This window comes from Melospiza georgiana, chromosome 8 (genome assembly GCF_028018845.1).
Source record: "Melospiza georgiana isolate bMelGeo1 chromosome 8, bMelGeo1.pri, whole genome shotgun sequence".
Taxonomy (NCBI): Eukaryota; Metazoa; Chordata; class Aves; order Passeriformes; family Passerellidae; genus Melospiza; species Melospiza georgiana.
In genome coordinates, this window is record NC_080437.1 from 27,773,632 (window position 1) to 27,794,362 (window position 20,731).

The 20,731-nt window shown below is 43.9% G+C and overlaps 1 protein-coding gene across 3 annotated transcripts; it reads left to right on the forward strand.

Moving 5' to 3' along the window:
• Positions 1-913: 913 nt before the first annotated feature.
• On the forward strand, positions 914-19,151 carry PDCD4 (programmed cell death 4). Of its 3 annotated transcripts, none has more exons than XM_058029398.1 (13): positions 914-933; positions 4,488-4,634; positions 5,799-5,895; positions 9,191-9,487; positions 10,009-10,103; positions 11,750-11,863; positions 12,127-12,348; positions 12,606-12,703; positions 14,193-14,307; positions 15,093-15,200; positions 16,274-16,384; positions 17,118-17,257; positions 18,414-19,151. In XM_058029398.1, exons 3-13 carry the CDS (start codon positions 5,856-5,858, stop codon positions 18,472-18,474), a joined length of 1,401 nt encoding a protein of 466 aa, XP_057885381.1. In that variant the 5' UTR covers positions 914-933; positions 4,488-4,634; positions 5,799-5,855; the 3' UTR covers positions 18,475-19,151. The 3 variants fall into 3 exon arrangements, with proteins under 3 accessions (XP_057885381.1, XP_057885380.1, XP_057885379.1); XM_058029397.1 differs by lacking the exon at positions 914-933 and adding an exon at positions 3,475-3,636; XM_058029396.1 differs by lacking the exon at positions 914-933 and adding an exon at positions 3,475-3,622.
• Positions 19,152-20,731: the final 1,580 nt, after the last annotated feature.

The following is a 20,731-nucleotide window of genomic DNA, read 5'->3' on the forward strand; positions in this document are numbered from 1 at the left end:
GGGCGCCCAGCCCCGACAGGCCCTGGGCACCCAGGGCTGCAGCGCTGCCCCGCTCCCGGCTCCCGCATGGAGCTGCACGAGGGTGTTCACATGAGCTCTAATTACTGAGCATTAAAAAAAAGTGAAGGCGTGTTTCAGTACCCTTTCAACCTGGAGCTGACGCTGCCTGATGAAGAAGAATGGGTGTGCTGTGTTTGCAGTTCATTTCATGAAGGCACCTTAGCAGAAGATGCAAAATTAAAAGTAATCTGAAGGGAAGGAAAGCAGAAGGCCAAGAGACAGGCAACTGAACAGAGCAGATTGATTTAACAGATATGATACATTTTTGCTGTCTGCATTATGTGTGGAAATTCTTATTCCAAGTGACACAGTAACAGACTCGACTGTAATCAAACAGCACTGCTGAGGTGTCAGGAGCACAGATGCTGCCTATCGAAAATATTTAAAACAGAAAGTAAAACTTTGAAAAATCCACAGTGGGGAGCGCAAGGGAAATGCTCGGTGGCGTTTCTAACCCGAGGCAACTTCTCTCTGCTTTTCACTGCTCTCTCTGGGGCGGGAGGTCGGCAGCCGTGCGTGAGGCAGCCCAGCGGCAGCTCGGGCAGGGCTCGGTGAGCAGCGGAGGCCGGGCAGCCGGGGCAGGGCAGCGCGGACACGCGGCGTGCATTGCGCGCCGGGCACGGCACGGGGGAAGGGCCGCTCCACGCCTTTGGGGCAGCTCCAGCCAATGGATTCCTCCCCTGGCTGCTACGGGAGGGCTTGGCCTGCATGTGAGAAAGGGAGGGGAGAGTTTGAAAACAACCCAGCAGGCTCTAAAGGAAGGAAGACTGCTGGAGAGTGGCCTGCTCGCCTCCGTGCGAGCGTTTTGCTCCAGGTGATCGGCGGCTGTGGGGTGGAAGCGCGGCCGGGGCCGGCGGCCGAGGCGCGGCGCAGGTAACCCGGGATGCGGAGCGGGGGCCGGCCGGACACCCTCACCGCTGCCTCCAGCTGCAGACACTCCCGAAACGCTCCAAACAATTTGGGAGATTTTTTTTGTTTGTTTTTTTAGTTTTTTGGTTTTTTTTTTCCTTTCTATGTGAGGAGGAATTTTGATGTTTTGTTTTCATGGGGCTTTGGTGGTGTGTTTGCTATTAATATGTCTGGGGTAGGGAGGGAGGGAGCGAGTAGGTCTCTACAGCTCAGAGGTTAGCATGTGATCAGCTGTTTTCTACTTATTGCTTTGAGGTTAGAAAGGGAAAAAGAGGTGATGTCTATTAGTAGGCTGGTTGATACAGTGGAAAAATACAAAATGTATTTCATGCACATCAGCTCTTTTTCAAGTCACAGTGCTTTAGAAATCGGAAAATATGTGCAGATGAGATTTTCAGTGATTGATAGCCTAGCTGCTAATAGAGATACTCAGCAGAAGAAAGAAAAACTACACAATTTTCTTGTCTGGAGGTGTGCTGGATGGTTTGGTGGTTTTCATCTTATTTTGATTACTGACCCAGCTTTAGGCCTCTTGGAAGTGATCCAGACCTAAACTTTAGCAGAAAATCCTTTAGCAGTTTTCCATGGTGCTTTAAAAGGTGTAATTGGCATGATGCCATATTTTGTGCCATCTTCTCCTGTGCAGATTCTGGTTACTGTTTCAGCCTCTCTGTCACCTCTTTCTTCTTTACAGAAAAATCTCTTTAAAGCCCCACTCTGCCTTGCAGGGAAAGCTGAATCCCACCATCAGTGTTAATAGGTAGATTTAGTTTCCAAATCTCAGTGATGACACTGTGGTGGTTTGCTTGGTATGCACGAGTCAGCAAAGGTGCAGAGAACAAACCAGGAACTATTTTTTGATTGATGGAGAAATAACATCTTTTAAAGCTGCCTCTAGGTCGCATGTCAAAAAAATCTTGTGTGAGCAAGTTGGACTGTTCTGACTTGAAAAAGTCTGCAATTTAGTGTCTTCATGACAAGAAAGGTTTTCTTTCTGTCATTTAGCTGATGGGGAAAATATCGTGAAAACATGGCAATCGTGTTGCACATTCTTTTAACAGATTGTTGTCTGAGATCTTAAACCTATTTTGGATGATTCATGCAGAGCCAGGCCAGTAAATTAATTCAGAGGCTCTAACACCAGGGAACTTTGGCTCTTATTTCAGGCAGAAGTGTACCTATGTGGAGTGGAATTAGATAGGAAAAATATTTAATAATACTACAAAAGTCAAGTCATAATCTGGTTAACTGAGGAGGTTACTCTCGCTGGCAGCTGGAAAATCCTGCTATGCACAAGTACCAAAGCAGAAGGGATTTGTATTTACTTCCCTCATTGCATGGGCTCTCTGGAGTGACAAATTAGGGACAGAAGACAAAGGGTGAGCTGAGTTTTGAGGAGAGGCCTGAATGGAGGCAAAGCACATGACAATTAGAGGAGACTGTCATCTCTAATTAGGTGTGTGCCCTCAGGCACTTCGTACAGAGTAAACAGGAGGGTAAATGTAAACTGAAACAAGGTGGGAAGTTTGGAAGGCTGTGGACCGTCATGCACGGTTTGGTTGTCAATTCCAAAGCTAATCCTTAAACCTGTGTTGAGGGTTTCGGCAGGGCCGAAGGTGGCTGTGAGCGGCAGCGATCCCACCGGACAGCGGCCGCCCTGCCCCAGCCCCGTCCCCACGCTGAGGGAAGGGCTTGTGAGGGAGGCGGCCAAAGGCCTCAGCTCCACTTCTTGGCAGAGAGACGCACACAGATAAGAGGTCATAGGTTATTTTTTCTGATGGTTTTCTTCAGAAAAGGCAGAAAAATTGACTTTTAACTAAAGATGTAGAACAGCACGTGGAGGAGGAACCAGGCACAGCTGCCGCGTTTCCGCGGCCGCCCCAGGGCTAGCACCCAGCACCCCCAGGCGCGATGTGAGGAGCCGCTCTCGCACACCGCGGGGGCTGCCGCTCCACACCTGCCCCCTCGGCGGGCGGGCTCAGGCGATGCTCTCCCGGGGCGGGCGCTCCGGGCCGCGTCCCACAGGGCAATGGAGGATCCGGCCCAGGGGCGCCTCAGCTCCCGCACCAACGGCTCCTTCCCGCCCCCCGCACCCACCCGCGATGGTCTCGCCCTCCCCGCTCTCCCCCGGCCGAACGCGCGCCGAGCCCTGCCCGCCGATTGGCTGCGGGGCGGGCGGCAGCCAGCCAATGGCGGCGCCGCGGGTGGCCGTGTCGCTGGGGCAGAAAACTCAGGCAGCCAGGGGGCGGGCGGGCGCGCGCGCGCGGGGGCGGGGCCGTGTGGCGGGCGCGCGCACGGCCGGCAGCGGGAGCGCGCGCGGCGGCGGCTGAGGGGACTCGGCCCGGCCCGCGGCCCTGAGGGAGCGGCGGAGCTGCGGGCGCATCCCGGGAGCTGCGGGCGCTCCCGGGCCGGGGCAGCCACTGCCAGGCCCTGCCTGTGCGCCGGTCCGGCCCTGGCGGCCTGAGCCCTCGGCCCCGCTCCCGGCGGCCTGCAGCCCTCGGTCCGGCGGCCTGAGCCGTCGGTCCCGCCCCCTCCTCAGCGCCGGCGCTGCGCCGCCGTTGGTCTCGGCCGGCGGCACGGGGTTTGGTAGGAGTACCGAATCTTCCCGTGGCTTTTGTGTGTGCGCCTGCGGAACAGCAGCTGCTGTTGGCAGGTCTCCAAGCTTCGGTAACGGGGGGGTGTTTGCCTAAAGTTAGCGAGAAGGGAAAAGTGCATGCTCTGTGAAAGTTACTCGGGGATGCTTTGCCCCTCGGGAGGTCTTGATAACTTTTGGAAGCTTTGTCCTGCTGCGTGTGTTGTTCTAAAGGTCATTGTGCCTGCTGAGGTAGATTTGCCTGTTTAGATGAAGGGCAAGAAATGGTAGTGGGTACAGAGCACCGAACATGTTTCATCGGTGGATTTCAGTGACTTAAAAAAATACCCTTGTCTTATGAACTACTTAAAAAGTACTGTTCATGTCACTGATTCATCTTAAAAATTGCCATGGTGTTTATGTTCTGCCTAAAGTGGCTTCTGTCCATTTTGTTCCTGTATTATCTCTTCCAAGATGGATTCTGATGTTTTAAAGGCACTTTTGCAAATTGTGTTCCGTAGTTTTATCAGTAGTGCTGTATGATGTAAGTCTGCAAATGAGAAAATGATGTGGTTTGGAGACAGTGATAAAATCCCAGCATCCTGAAGCTCCAGAATCTTCTGGTTTGAGTTAGTGAGAAGGTGCATTGCTAAGCTGAGAGTGTATCTCCTATCTCCTGATCAGTGTGACAGCAGGCTGTAAGGCTTGGATATTCCATCATGCTTGTTATAATCAAAGCAGGGTGCTGAATCTCAGAGTGGTACTACGTGGAAGTTGGGTTGTTATTTATTATGTTGCCACAGGTGGAGGATTTCAGCTAAGGTCCTGTACAGGAAGAGCATTTCTCCCCTTGACATTTAGAACTTGGTTACAAATGATGAAAGCTGTGATTATTATTTAACACAGGTTTTGTCCTTTTTTTGTTTTTTTTTTTTTTTTTCCCAAGAGGTGGACAACTGATGGAACGTTCCACTAGGAAGGACAAAGCTGTTCTTTCAAGGTAGTTTGTGTGGATTAGACTGAGACCTGCACAGAAAAATATCTCAACCAACAGTGACTGGAACACTTGAGAACTCCTGAATGATTGCTTGAGGTAACTCACAAAAAGTGTTGATTTAAAAAAATGTGTGGGGCAGGGAAGACTTATTGCACAAGGCTGGGAACTGTTTGGTTGGCATTAGGAAATACAGGACCATGAGAGCTGAATGCTGTGCCCCAAACCAGAGTTTCTTTATTGCCAACGGTCTGTGATGAATCATTTGCCATTAATGGGTCTGTGGCAGGCAAGTGGGCGTGAAAGGGGAAAACCAGGGAAGAGAAAAGGGGAAGGGAATGCAGTTGTTTGGTGTCACAATCTTGCCACTCAACAGTGAACAGTTTTCAGGGCAGCAAAGAATGAGACGGGGAAAAAAGGGCTCCTGAATTCCTATGGGACAGACACAAATACCAGTAATTCTCCAAGGCCTGTGAAGGGATTTGTGAAAATGTTGCAGGTGAAGAAGTGTATGAGGGAATTCTGGCACTGCTTAATATTTTGTGTACATAAAGTAAAGATGGATGATGCCATCCTCTTCACAGTAACATGAGTTGATTTGGAGAATAGCAGCTACTAGGAAGGGGGAGAAAGAGGAGCCAAAAAGAGAAGTGTTTAAATGAGAACTTTATCCCTTGCAGATTGAATGGTGGTTGCAAGGAGTGTTTGAAGGGTGCAGAAGCACAGATGTGAAAACTTGATAGCTGTATGTACACATCCAGCAAAACAAACACCGTGTCCTAGAGGGGAGGATCAAAAATTAGCTTGTTGTCTAAGGGCTGGGCTGAACTCCATATGTTGGTGCCATTTTATCAGCATCACTCACATGAAGAACGTTTCTCTTGTGGGTGCAATTATAACACAGTTATTGTACATTCATACAGATAACCACTTGGCAGAACAGGACAGTCTGAGTTGATAGAGGTGGCTTTTATCAGCTATAAAAAGCTGTGTACAGGGGGCTGTTAGCCTTAAAATAACGGCTCTTGTCCCATTTATAAAACAGCAGCAGAGCTGAGAGCTGCTAAGGCATCCAGCCTTAGGTGTGCTGGAGGGTGGTGCCTCTCTCTTGCTGCACCATTTACCCTCCCAGCAACTTTACAGCTGCTTCTAATAGTTAATTATAACTGAAGCCCTCCCATTTTTATATTTTGTGAGTGAAGCCTTTGCATTTCACTTTGATCTAGTGGTTTTTGTTCTTTAAACTTCTCTGTTTCTGTTTAGGCCTTGGAGGGAAAACATTAAGACTTTACATTTCACAGTCAGCTCTCTTAAGCAGCTATGGAAATAGAAAAGGAACACATTTATATTACCCCAACAGGTAAGTAATATATTCAATTGGTTTGAGTTTTTTTAAACTTAAAGTTGCTTAGCTGACCAGAAGGGTTCTCTGTAGAAAAAATGCATCACCTGAGAATTTTTTTAACAATACTGATTTAGAAAATAAAATAATCAAAACCTTAGTGAATAATTCCTTCAATTGTATATCAAAGAATCCTGCTCTATTATGTTTATTTAAATTTTATTAAAATAAAAAAGTTAGCATTTCTGTAAGTTACTGTACTTTTCTCCTTATCATCTGAGTTCAAGTAGTGCTGGTGTGAAGAAAAGGATAAACTTAAAAGTAAAATGTGTAGGTGTGTTTAAATTCTGCTTTTATGCAACAATTTACCTTAGAATTAGGGGAAACAAATGTTGAAGGGCTTGGCTGGAAGTGGGCTGGCATGGGAAAAATTTAGGAAGTACTCATTAGAGACTGCCATGAAATGGACTCTTTTGTCCATATCACACATTTATTTTATGATGCTTAGTCAAGGTAACACATTCATCTTGTTTTCTGTATCTTCCAAAGGTTGTGATGGTCTGCCCTGGCTCTTTCATGTCAAAGAGATTTTAAATGTTTTTTAGAATAACATGTATCTATTTTAAGATGGTGGGTAATGCAGTTGAGGTGGCAATATACTCCATATGATTTCTGATATTTAAGCAGAATTAGGTTAGTGCAGAAGACACCTTGGTTGTCACCATTTTAGAATTATATATGGCTAATGGGTGGAAAGCTGCAGCAGAGCTGGGTTGGCAAAGTTTGGACAGTTAAAATTGGTAGAAGGCTTTGTTAACAAAAGTAGCCCATAAAAGCACACATTTTAAGTGAGCCTGCTAGGCTGAATGGCAGGGTAATGAGATAAATTTGGATAACTTCTTAATATATAGTAAGCAAAGTATTAAATTTGATTGAAGACTGTTGCTGCCTATATATGTATATGTTATATGAGGTGAAAATAAGAAGCTAGAAGGAAGATCTGCACCATTTGATAGGTTCTTATTGTTTTATTTTATTTTATTATACAAGTTTTTGGAAAATAGTATGTGTGTTTAGTCTGTTCTTTGAAGCCTAACTAGGTAACTAATAGTGGAGGACCAGTTGGTTACCATATTATGGAGAAAGAGGCTGCAGCTGGAAGTTACAGTGTTATATAAAACCCAGTGTAGTAAGAAATATTAATTCTTCTGGGTTTCCTGTGGAGGATTTCTTTTAGTCTTGAACCTGAGATCAGGGCTGTGTAAGGAGGTTGGACTGTAGCCTCCCTTTTAATCCTTAGCTGCCGGAGTCAGGGCTGACTTGTGTTAAATGTTGGCAGTTTCCTTTGGAAACTGAGAAAGGAGTAAGTGGTCTTTGAAGAGTGGAGTTTCTGGACAGCCAGAACTCAGGTCTAAACTGGAGAAATTCATGGGAGACTGAGCATGAAGAAGAATTAGAGTGGATTTGACTGAGAGGAGCTGGTTGTTGCTGATGGGGTCTCCTGGGGAATGAGAGGAAGGAAACCTGTTTGGGTTTGCTCTTTTTTTCCCCTCTGTTAGCTTTATGCAAATCCTTCATTGTTTTATTAAAATGTTAGACAAACAGAGAAAGCCGCTTGTGAGAAATCTTTTCCTGGATGTGATGCATGCTTTTCTTTTTTAGCTTGCTGCAAGCATAAAAGGAATGCTTTTGTGGGAGTAATGAGTGGAAAGATGAAGCTTAGCCTGGAATGGCTGCACTATTGCTTAGCTGTAGCATTCACATCTCTGAACACCAGTATCTAAATGTTATTTCTTTGATCACAAAGGAGGCAGTTCCATCAACTTTTGCTCTGCTTAATATAATCTTTGATATGGGTAAATACTTGGAGATTGGCAATATTTTATTAGTCCACTTGGCTTTAAAAACAAATGTTCTTGAACTTGTTTCAAAGTGAAAAAAACACAATTCTGAGAGATATTGCCAAATGCAGGTTGCTGATGAGCAGGTATTGGAAGGGTGAATTAATATGTTAGCTAAGTTCAAATGTAAATTTTGAACACTCTTCATATTCTGGGTTTATGGCAGTGAGCTCTTCTGTAAAGCAGTTTTGGAAAAGCAACTTCTTCTGAGTGCCCTCATCTTGCCCTGCTCGTGTTGGGGCTGTGGGTTGTCTTTAGTGCTCTGCTCAGTTCTGAACAAATGGAGAACTGTGTAACAGAGAGCTGAGGCTGTTCTCTGTCTGTGTCTTCTAATTTGCAAGGACTCCCAGGGTACTCACTGAAATGTAAATTGATTCTCAGGTGCTTTTTCTTTTCTTCTTTTTTTCTCTTTTTTTTTTTTAATCTTGATTAGTTAAGAAGGGGAAGAATAGCTTGTGAAAGCTTTTGTTTATAATGCTCTAAATAAGACATTCTGCTGAACCAGACAGCAGTAGTGGGGGACAACTGAACTTTGTGAAGTAGGACTTTAGACCTAAACATTAAATGTGCTTCCTCAGAGAGTGAAGTTATTGTATATCTCAGTGCTCCGAGATATTTACAGATCCTCAAGTAGTGAGAGAGTTTTTTGTTGGGTACAAAACAAATGTATTATTTGATTGTGTTGTGTGTAGAAGCAGTCTTGACAGAAGCTACAGTGAGAGACAGTCCATAGAGAAGAGAGATCCCACTGATTCACAGGACTGTATATTCTAGGAGTCTTCATTACCAAGCTCTCCAAGCTTTGTAGTGAACAGCATTTTTCCCCCATAACTTCAAAACCAAAAAATAAAATGAGTACTGTTTTAATTTTCTTCTACGTCTAAATTGTTGCTTTTCTTGCTAGTGAGCTGTGTTTGAAATTCCTTTAATTGAATAAGGGGAATGTTGGTTGATGACTTAGGGAGTTCATTTCACTTTGGTGATGAGTCTTGTAACATTGGTAAGTTCCTACAGAATTTACTGAATTGGCAGTTTCATTTGTTTCTAAATCAAGGGAAGAGTGGGAGGAGTGAGAACGAGGCACTTAGATCTATGCACTTAGGAGTTGGGATAGTTTTTGTTTAACAAGGGTGGGGTTTTCTGTGGTTTATGTATTTATGTATGGTTTTATTAATTTGCTCTCCAGCTCTTGACTTCTGCTCTGTTTAGATTGTGGATATTTTGTGCAGGGGAATAAGGAAGTCCTTATTACTGCAGTATGCAGACATACCTTAAATACAACCTTTGCCTTTACCCTGTTGAAAACAAGAGTTCTATATGATCTTACAATCCTTTCTAAGTGGAATGTGTTTTGGTATTCTGACATAAAACTGTTTAAAACTATAAGATTTTTTTTCTGTCTTCTTTTTAAGAACTTGAGAATCTAAATGATGCTCCATTTTCTGGTGATGAAGAAAATGGTGGGTCTGAGGAACGAAAAACTGAAATCAATGGAAATTGGATTCCTGCAACTTCCATTACTGAAGCCAAAATAAACGCTAAAGCAAAGAGAAGGTTGAGGAAAAACTCCTCTAGAGATTCTGGGAGAGGAGACTCTGTCAGTGAGAATGGAGAGACACTGAAGGTTGGAGTTGTTCCAACGAGCCCGAAGGGGAAACTCCTGGACAGGCGATCCCGCTCTGGAAAGGGGAGAGGTCTACCAAAGAAAGGTGGGTATGGCTTAGTGGAGAGACTACAATGAGAAAGATAAAGGTTTGTTCAAAGCACAGTGCATTTTTTTCTGCTGGGAATTATTTTCATAAATCACAGTCTTTGTGCAGGCTTTTGGCCCTTTATGTTATTTAGTGGGTGGCAATAGCAGGTGGCAGCAAATCTAATATGTCAACATCTGTTTTTGAGGGAATTACATTTCCTTAGCAGGCTTAATACACAAATCTGAACTGCTCATGGTTCATGGGACTGTTACTAATGCAAATTGAAATCATGATTGTATTTGAAAATACAGTTTCAACCTTCAGGAATTCCTGTGCATTCCATACTGCTTCTAATGTCTTTCTGCAAAGTGATGAAAAGCGACTGAGGAAGTGGGAACTTGTCAGACAAACACACACTCTTCAGCATGTATTGTTAGTCAGGAGATGGGCACAAGCAGTGAAAGAATGCTGTGTTGAACTCACAAGTGTTGTTTGTAAGCTGGTGGTCCTTACTTACTCTCCCATATTTTTGCCAGGTGGAGCAGGTGGTAAAGGAGTTTGGGGAACACCAGGTCAAGTGTATGATGTGGAAGAAGTGGATATTAAGGATCCTAATTATGATGATGACCAGGTATGCCAATAGTTTCTTTGCAGTGTTGGTTTATATTTCCTTTTATCAATTTCAATGGCCTTGTGAATAACATGAATGTCAGCCTGGCTACACTGAAATGCTCATTTTTATGCTCAAGAACAGATTTTTGGCCAGTAAAAAGTCAGCTGGCGTAGAAGTCACAGAGTAATACTCACAAATCTTATTCCCAAGCCCTCTTTCTGTGCCTGAGTAAGCAGCATCCCTTTCCCACGTGTGTTCTCCACTGCTGTTTCCCACAGAGGTGGATGTTGCAGTGCTGCTCCATATTGCACACAAACACTGTGTTAAAATTGCAACACAGACTTGCTCAAGTGGGGAGGTTAGTGGGGACAGTGTCCTTTATGATAATATAATAATCCCTGTATTTCCAGCCTGCCCAATGTCTTGTCTGCTTGGTGTAAACACTTCATGAAGCTGATAGCTTGGACAGTTTGTTGACATATGTTTAGAATATGTTATGGAAGATTGTATCTTACAGCCATAGTACTGAGAGAAGGGGAGAGAAAGCAAAGCTTATTGAGCAGAGGGCTTTCCATCTTTGAAAGGGAAATGGTGATTAGGAACACAGCTTGCTGAAGTCTCTGAGATCAGATCAATTGCAAGACAGACCATCAGTACACTCTGTGTGACATAAGCAGAGCAATGGTGGTGTCCTTTGAGTAGAGGCTGTTTGCTGTAGCCATAGCTGCTGAAGGTATGGTATGTGAGAATATCAAAATCTTCTTCCAGGATCAATTTTCACTAAAATTTGACACTTTACATTACATTAACAGAAACAGCCATTAAAATGGAGCTGACAAATGTATAGAACAAAGTCTAATGAAGAATGAGCATTCTGTGGAACTTTGATATGATGGACGGATAGGTTTTTTTATTTCTTCCATACTTCTTGATCATGAAAAGTTTCTTTCCATTAAACATTGGTTGAAAAACATCTTTGATCATATGTCTTTGTTCAGCTCTGCAATATTGCTCTGATTGCTGCTTCTGTAGGTGCAGAGTAGGGAACTAAATTAGAGTGGGGAGATGTGGTGCTGCTGGAGCTCTGCAGGACAGGTGATACATGAGGCAGTTGCTGTGTGCCTCTTTTTTCCCCTTCAGGGAGTGCCTTTGCTCACTGATGTTGTGAAATTGCCTTTTCTGTGATTTGTGCATGGCACCACCTGTCTGGTCACAGAGTCACCAAGGAGGAGGGAACAAGGCAGGGCTCCTGCCAGGGACAGGAGTGCCACTTGCAGGGGAAGGTGCTGTGGCACAGCCAGCTCTGCTGGGCTGGGCCAGGAGCTTCTGCTGCTCTCCCTTCAGGATGGAGGCACTTGGCCTCTGCTCCTGTGGCATCAGCTGAATCCTAGGAACCCAGTTTGGTGTGTTTACCATTGTTTAACAGTAAATTCAGCCTTTCAGTTAAATTGAGCTAACAGTAAAGTCAAAATATAAAGAAGTATGACAGCCACCATTATCTGCACTTCTATAGTAGAGACAGAGTCTAATATTTTTTGGCAGAATATTGACTGCCAAGAATGAAGTATTAAGGATTAAAAGCCCACTATTTTGATGCTATTAGTGCTGCATAAGTTGCAAGAAAAGACTATAAGGATATCTGCTTCTGTTGTCTTTTAAAACAGGAGAACTGTGTCTATGAAACAGTAGTTTTACCTCTTGATGAAAGAGCATTTGAAAAAACTTTAACACCAATCATCCAGGAGTATTTTGAACATGGAGATACCAACGAAGTTTCGGTATGTTATGTGCCTTTTTATTTCTGTGTGTTAGGGGTCAAAGCTGTAGCATACAGGGTAGTGCAATTGCCAGCTGTGAATGAATTTATAGAGAAGTTTGCAAGAAATGTACTGTAAGAATAGCCAAGCAGTTATACTAATTATGTGAGCAGAAGCATATATGTAATTGTATAAGCACATAAATATATATTTGAGGTCTGTTTATATATTTAAATAATAAAAATTATGAAATCTCACTGTTTTGTTTTTCAAATCTTATCTAGGAGATGCTGAAGAACTTAAACCTTGGTGAAATGAAATACAGTGTGCCAGTGCTGGCTGTTTCCTTGGCATTAGAGGGGAAGGCTAGTCACAGGGAAATGACATCTAAGCTTATCTCTGACCTTTGTGGGACAGTAGTAAGCAAAACTGATGTGGAAAAATCCTTTGATAGACTGCTCAAAGAACTACCTGAATTGGTGTTGGATTCTCCCAGGGCACCTCAGGTAAATTTGTAAATCTTTATGCCAGTAGTCAAAAGCTTTTTGTGGCTGAAATAGATCAAATAAAATGAAATACTCTGTGTTTTGAAAAATATCAATTGATTTTCTTACTGTCTGTAATCCTCTCCCAGTTACCCAGGCTGTGTTTTCACTTTGAAACAGCTCATTTAAATAAAGCCTGAAAACCAAACACATAATTATCTACTTAAAACTTCTTTGAAATTCAGCATTTAATTAAAAATGTTTCTGTTGTGTTGCAGTTGGTGGGCCAGTTCATTGCTAGAGCTGTTGGAGATGGGATCCTAAGCAGTACCTACATAGATGGCTACAAAGGCACTGTGGATTGTGTCCAAGCAAGGTAATTTCCTTACTTTCTCTATAGTTTTCTATTCCAAATGTCAAGGATAATGATCAGGACTTTACAGCTTCAAAATAAATCATGCACTTCTTGAACTTTTTGAACTTTTTTTTTTTTAATTTGAAATTTTAAAAAAAAGCCCAAAAAACCAACAAAATCCAGAATGACTCAAGTCAGAAGAGAAACACTGAGTTCTGAAAAATGTATTAATACATTTGAGTTACCAGGTTTGTTGTCCAGCTTATGTTCAAGAGTGAAAAATGAGCTGTAAGAAGAAGTGGTTATGGAAGGTTTTGTCTTAGAAAAAGCTTTGATGTGATTAATGGGTAAATATAGCATCAGGGCAGCTGCTGTAAATATATTGTGAAATACACAAGGGATTAACTGTTTTGCCTTGCAAAGGTTTGAAGCCTGTGCAGTGATTTCCGAGACTTTCTCTGTAACGCTGTTTGTCAAGAAGTACAATTGTTTTCCATGTCAGTGTGAGAAGTTTGAAGGAGCAGTCTCTGACAAAGAGGGATGTTTTAATAATGAGTCATGTTTTATTTTTCTTACCCCCATAAGTGTATGTTTCAGGCTTGATATGGAGGTGCTGAACTCTTGTTTCTTCCAGAAGTTGCATTTGCAGTGATTATAGTTTGGCGCTTTCAGAAGGAAGAGCAGTTCTTAGCTGCCTACCTTGGGGGCTCAAATTGAGAAAATTGTCTGTCACTTATATAAATGTGTCCTGTGATTTGAGGGATTGTAGCCTGCATTCTGCACATCTGGGATGCTTTGCTGCCTTTGTTATTTCTTGGCCAGTCTTTCCTGCTCATTAAATCTTGGTGAATAGAGTTATTGTTATTGGCTTGCCCCCAGCGTGAGGGCTGGGAGAACTGTTCCTCCTTTACATGGACGGTACATACTGTATCCCAGACTTCTTTTTGTCACCTCACTTCCCTTTTTATACTTTTTTTCAATAAACTGGCAGGCATCCCTAGCTTGTGCTATTTTTCCAACTACATATTTACCTTCTGAAGTGTTTTCTTTGGCTTAAATTCTCAAGGTTTCATAATTCTTCAGACCGAAATGGAAAATAGTGTTTCAGTAGAAAACTGTTCTTGAGCGTGGCAGCGACTCAGGCCTTTTTTGTTTGAGATCTACCTGCCAAGCTGCATTCTTGGAGGAGTCTGGATACAATCCATGTCTGCATAAGAAAAATATTCAGGTGTTTTTTGTGAGGATGTTTCAGGTTCTGCATTGGCGATTTAATCTACTGCCATCACAGCATTGTTACCTGTCCTTGGTATGAGCAGCAGTGTAAGGTGACAGAAGGGCGATGTGGGGAGTTTATATTTTGCTGATTTTATGATCTGGATGGTCATCTGCTAACCCTGACCCCTTCCCAAAGATCTGGTAGCTGTGTCTGAGGATCTGTGGCCATGGGGGCAGTTGCAGGTGCATGAATGGAGTTCTGTGATGAGGTTTAAAGCTCTGCCTCTGCCTTTAGAGCTGCGCTGGACCGCGCCACGGTGCTGCTGAGCATGAGCAAGGGAGGCAAGCGCATCGACAGCGTCTGGGGGGCTGGAGGGGGCCAGCAGTCTGTCAAACACCTGGTCAAAGAGGTAAGGCCACAACTCCCCACTCTCCTGTGGGCTGCTGCTCTGAGCTTCTCTGTTTGGGGTAGAGGGAACAGGGACAAGTATCCCATACTAAAATGATGTCTTACCTCATGAGTGTTGGCTTTGTAGATAATTTGGTTGATTTTGTAGTATTTGTCACTGGTGGGAGCATGCTAGTACAACATTCTGTATTGCAAGTATATGTTTATCTTTGCTTCAAGCAAAACTTGTAAGCATTCAGATTTTTAAGACCTCACAGTATAAAGTGATGAAGTAATTAAAAGAGCCAAGATGAAACCGGCTAAACTAGATAAACTATTATATTTTGGCATTGCTGATCAAAAGCACAGTAATAACTGAAAAAAGAGAGAGGAAGAAAGAGGAATGTTCAGAGATCCATGCTATAAAGTAAGCAGGTTTAAAGGAAAAGGTCATGTTACAATTTCTAGGTTGGGAGCCTAACAGATGATAGGAGGAGGCATTCAAGGGAGAGGATAAACTTAATGCCACCCACATGCTCCTTTTATGGTGACACACAGCTTATAAAACAATGATTTTGGTGTTTCTGTATCAACACTGTGGATAGGTATTTGGCTTACACTGTGGTTCAGGTTACTGATAATGTCTCCATTTAATTAATGCCTAAATTTAATTAAATTTATAAAAGCATTGGCAGCAAGTTTGAGGAACTAACTTGCTGCTGGGTTGCTAGTGGATTATCAAAATGGTTGACAGCTTTTACATTTTATCTCTGATTAGTGTTGGGTTTTTGTTTTCAAATTCAATAGATTGATATGTTGCTGAAAGAGTATTTGCTTTCTGGCGATGTATTGGAAGCAGAACGCTGCCTTCAGGAACTGGAAGTACCCCATTTTCACCATGAACTTGTATATGAAGTAAGGAGAAATCAGGTCCCTTTAATAATTAGTTGTTGGTGTTTTGATGTGGGCATGCAAATAATATAACTGGCATCTGAAGCTTAGGTTGCTTGCTCTGTTATTTGAATAACTAAATTGTTTCATGTAAAGTTAAAGGTTTGTGTGTGCATTGTGCAACAAATAAGCTGCTGCTGACTCTGGGAAGATCCAGAAGTAATTTCTGGGGGTTAAATAGTTGAGTTCAGATTATTATAAGTTCCTGAAAATAAGAGCTCAGTTTATTTTCTGCTGAGGAATAGCAACAAAGAAAATCCTCCCATGCTTTGTTTTGGTGTTTATTTCCTTCTAGTTTCAGATATCTGGGTATTCTAATGGGTGTTACCTGTTTTTGTTAAGTTATAGAGCTTCCTTTTTCAGGGTGGGATTGTTTCACCCAGCACATTTGTAAAAGCTTACATATTTCAGACCCAGCCTATATGGGAGACTGTTCCCATTTGTACTGTTTTTTCTGCCAAATTGAGAAATGGTTGTTTACCAATAAAGCTGAACACCCACAATCTACAAAATTTCCTTTTCAGTAAATTGACTTGTAATAGAAAATTCCTTCACAATAGAACTACAGAATCATTTCAGTTGATGGGGGTTGTGCAGGATTGTAGATTTTAAGCTTCTGGGTCCTCCTAAAATCACAGATAACAAACCCCCATGGATACAAAATTAAAATCCCTTGGATACAAAATTAATTTCACAAAATTAATTAATTGCCATCTGTACTGCAGCAGCCATATGGATATAGTCATGTAGTGCTGAAACCAGAGAGAGAAAGGCAATGCTTTTCACTCTGTCTAGTCCTTTCTGGTTTTTCATACCTATAATCTTATCCAAAGGATTTCATTAGTTTTTCTTTTCTAATAATAATAATAATAATAAAATATCAAACTGAAGGAGTGAGTGCATGTAGCAAATGGGCTTTTTTACCCAGAAAATTCATAATGACACATTCAGTCCTTTCTGTACCTCATATGCTCACACACCTTGTACCTGAGCCAGTGTTTTCATTTTAGTCAAAACACTTGCATGGTTTGTTTTAGGCCATTGTACTGGTTTTGGAGTCAACTGGAGAAAAGACCTTTAAAATGATACTGGATTTGCTGAAAACTCTGTGGAAGTCTTCTGTCATTACTGTGGACCAAATGAAAAGAGTAAGTATGGCATTTAGAGAACTTTGTATAAGGTCTTCCAAAATATCCAGCTGCCCTTATGCAGTTAAATGGTTAAAACTAATAATCTAAAATGCTGACATATTGCTTCATCTTTTAAATTTGTCTTTTTATCTGGCAGTTCTTTGTAACTGAAGTAGTATAATAAAGGCCTACTAATTACAAATGTCAAGTAGAGCAGTATAAAAAACAGTGTTTTCAACAGTTGGAACCATCTGTGACTTCTCAGGATGAGTACAGACAGCAATTCTGTCCCAGGGCAGACTGGAGACCACACCAACACTTGCATAAAAATTGACCCAGCTGTGTTGCTGGTGGGAAGTGATGAAGTCATCTCTGTTTTCCCCAGTCTCCCCTGCTGCATAAACTTGTGTTGGTCATTTGTGGCTGCATTTTGTTCACTTACATGGAAGACATTCATTTTCTTCCCATGTTACTGCCCTTGTAGCAACAGGCAGGTTAACATACAGATTTCAAACTGCAGATTTCTGACTTCTTTAGAAGTTAAAAGTTCAGGTTGTGTTTTTATATGGATATTTGTATAATGGTATGGGCTGATATTATATACCTTATTTCTCTGCTGACTTATAGCTGCAATGCTTTAGGTTTGTGAAACCATATAAAAAATAAATCCTCTGGAATGCAGAAGGGTATTTAAAAACATAGTAATAAATCATAAAATAAGCCAATGATTATGTGAATCCTTACACTGCAGGGCTATGAACGGGTTTACTGTGAAATCCCAGACATTAACCTGGATGTGCCACACTCCTATTCTGTGCTGGAGCGCTTTGTGGAGGAATGCTTCCAGGCTGGAATCATCTCCAAACCACTGAGAGACCTCTGCCCCTCCAGGTACTTCTTTCATTGCAGATAGGCAAAGGCTTTTCATTCCTGTCATAGGGGACAGAAAGCAGCATCTGGGCACCTAAGTGTTGCTGATTAGAAACTGGAGGATGGACCAACAGTTGGACTGGAAAAATATGTATTAAGAAGCTGCACTGATGTGAATCCCAGGTAGCACCCCTCAGTGCTCCTCAGAGGATAAAGGCTGCCTCTCCTCAGGTTTCCTGATTTGCTTGGTAGAAATCAGTGCAGCACCAAGCTGGAAGATCCAGGTGTCACAATGGTCCATGTAGGTGACAGAGGAAAACTGTCAGTTATACTGGGGAAACAAAAAAATAATCCTTTAGAAATGGTTTAAACTTATCAAAACAGCATGAGTAGAGTTCTGAGATGAGACAACCAATCCTAATATTTACATAAAAAGGAACAGGACACTAATAGGGGATAAGCTCTGCACACCCCATTCCTCATATCTGTCCTGTGATTTGTTTAATGCTTTTGGGTTTTTTTTGGTTTTGTTATGGCTTGGTTATTTGTAGCATAAATTACGCTGTGTGAACTGTACCTAAGCAATATGGTGTTACCTTCCTACTGGTCACAAAACTGTTAAAAAGTTTCATTTCCTCTGGGGAATATATGTAATTTTTTTAGTAGTATATAAATACTATTATTCACAGTTTTATGCATTGGGAATAGTATTTATTTGACAGGTCTTTTCTATTTTGGGTGTTTTGTTAGAGTTCTTAAAATGTGATAAATTTGGATCTTGGAATGTTAGCATCTTTATCAAGAACAGCCTCCATTTGTGGACTTCACACTTAAAACTCTGTGTGTGTGTGTTGGTATGAAATGCTTTGCAGGTTTGGGTGTGTGGGAGGATAGAGAGTCATCACTGCTTTAAAAGCTTGATTATGCTTTGGTTACCATTTATATGTTGAGAGGCATTTTTGGTTTATGCACTTCAGTTTTAAGTAGAAACCCACCATTCCTAGGTTTCCAAACCAGCATTTTTAAGCAGCTGAGCTGACATTGTGATCACTGCTAACCCTGCTGAACTCACACTTTATATTTGACTTCCAAGACCCAAGGGAAGATTGTCCTCAGCGATAAAAACCAAGCAATGCTACTGTAAATGACTGAAAAGAGACTTTGTACTTTCTTACAGGGGCAGGAAGCGTTTTGTGAGTGAGGGAGATGGAGGTCGTCTGAAGCTGGAAAGCTACTGAAAGTGAGACTGCCTCCTGCAGCCCTGCAAGGGAACATAGCTCCTATCCATGTATACAGCACGCATGCTCCTCTGGTGTGTGTATGGATGCACCTCTGGGACTGACCAAATTTAACAGTTGCTTAGCACAGTTCGTATTTTTTTAAGAGCACATGTTTTGGGTACAAATTGTTTTCTTTTTTTTTTTTTTTTTTATTTTTAATAGTTTTGTAAATTTCAGGAAGAAGTGTTCTTTTTTTGGGCATATAGTAGAACAACTAGCCACTCTGCTGTGGTGGTGCCTTGAAATAAGCTATCTCTGTATGTGCCATGTTTATGACCTAATCATTCCACGTGTGCATCGATGTCTGACTGCCGCTCGCTCTTTCCAGGACAGTGCTGTCATCATAAAATCACTGGTTTATACAAAGCTTTATTATAGAAGGGTCAAGTTAAGCTGCTGTGATCCCATTTCCATTGCTGCTAAAGAAATACTGTGCTTTGGGAGTTAAAAAAAATTAGCAGTTTCTTTGTTTTAAAGAGCCCAAGAAAATACAGCTGGGGCACAAGACTAATTCATCTGTTTCAGGGCAGAACACTGGTTGGTTTCAGCCCCCATGTACCAAACTTGTCTTTTTTTCTATGTAACTGGAAAAGTGAAAAGTTCTGGTAAAACATATTAAAAATATTTTTTGTGAAGCTCTTGTTTCTGCCTCCTTTTTATTTATTTTAAACAGAATAAATTAAGCAGTACATCTAATGCTGCCCTTTGGTATTGCAATCAGGAGGAGAGCACAGAATAATTAAATTCATGGCAAATGAGTATTTACCAGAATGTTTTGGAAAACACAACTGACTTGCGTAGGAGCGTCCAGGCTGGCACAGATACTGTGAACCTGTCTTTGCAGCAGGGCTTCGTGCCAAGATGGATCTAAGAATGATTTGCTTCCAGGAACTCGGTAGAGCCTCTCCTTTGTTTTTCAGTTTCACGTCAATATTTCAGGTGTTCTGAAATGCTGGGAATAGCCATTCCAGGCCGGGAATAGGCTGTGCTCTAGGAGCCCAGCGCTTCAGTGCTCAGGCGGGTCTGGTAACCCCGGCTTGGAGCAGGGGCTGTGGAACTCGCTTCCTCCCGTTTGTCTTTTCTGGTACCTCTAAAGACGCGTTTGAAACAGCGCCAGGGCAAGCGACCAGCGCAGCTCCTACACCGCCAGCGCCCGACGCGCGGCCTCCCCGCCCAGCCGGCACCACCGCCCGCGTTCAGGCCGCGCTCAGCGGCAGCGCCGCTCCACAGCGGTACCTCCGATCGCGGCTGCCGCCGGGCACGACCCTCCCCGCGCTACTGCCGGGGCGGCGCGGGCCCCGCGGACGGCGGCGGGGCCGCCTGGGCCGCGTCCAGCGCCGCCTTCTGCAGCTTCTCCAGCTTCTCCAGCGACACCGACTTGAGGGGCAGAATCTTGGGCTTGCACAGCACCAGGGCGGGCATGTCCTCCACCGAGAGCTGCCCTGCAAAGGGAGAGAAGGGCAAAGTGAGCGAGTGCCGGGCCGGGCGCGCAGGGCCGGGCGCGGCTCGCCGCCGGTACCTTGCTTGGGCAGCACCTCCCGCAGCGCTCCGGTCCCCTCCGGCATGGCGGCTCCGGCACGGCACCGTCCCCGGGGGCAACTACAGCTCCCAGCTTGCACTGCGCGGCGCCACGCCCACGCACCCCTCTCGTGCCCCCCGGTGCGCGCTGGGAGCGGTAGGCCCGACGGGGCTCCGGCCGCCCCAATGCGCGCTGGGAACTGTAGTCCTTGGCGTGGCGCTAGGGTTGGGCCGCCTCGGACGCGGCGGGAGCGGCTCCCCGGGGCTGTCCCGGTCCCGGGATTCCGGGATGCCGCTCCCCGCCTCAGCTGCGCCGGCCTCTGCTCTGGGGCGGAGCCGTCCCACCTGCGCGGGCCTGCCCGGCCCGGCGAGCTGCTGCCTGCCCGCCCGCTAGGGCCCGCCGCGGAACTCGGGCTTTGAGGCGCTTTTATGGTTTATTTTCTGCTTCTGTAAATAAAATCCCCACCAAACACCGTCCGGCAGACGGGCGTGGCCAGGGCGTACGCGTCCCGGTTTTCGTTTCCAGGCAGCGCCTCGGGATTCGCGCTGTGAATCACGCTGCTGTTTGACATGTAAACAGCAGGAAAAGCCGCTGTCTTTCTAAACGCTGCGGGCTCGAATGCCGCCGAACCGGACGGGCCAGTGCGCCGGGATCCCCCACAGGGGTCCGCCTTCTGCGGGATCTTTGCACCGGGAG

Bases quoted from the DNA above. Each gene is read 5' to 3' on its own strand.
- PDCD4 (XM_058029398.1), top strand. From the start codon at position 5,856: ATGGAAATAGAAAAGGAACACATTTATATTACCCCAACAG. The intron at 5,896-9,190 runs GTAAGTAATATA...CTTCTTTTTAAG, and splicing joins CATTTATATTACCCCAACAG to AACTTGAGAATCTAAATGAT. The intron at 14,308-15,092 runs GTAAGGCCACAA...CAAATTCAATAG, and splicing joins TCAAACACCTGGTCAAAGAG to ATTGATATGTTGCTGAAAGA.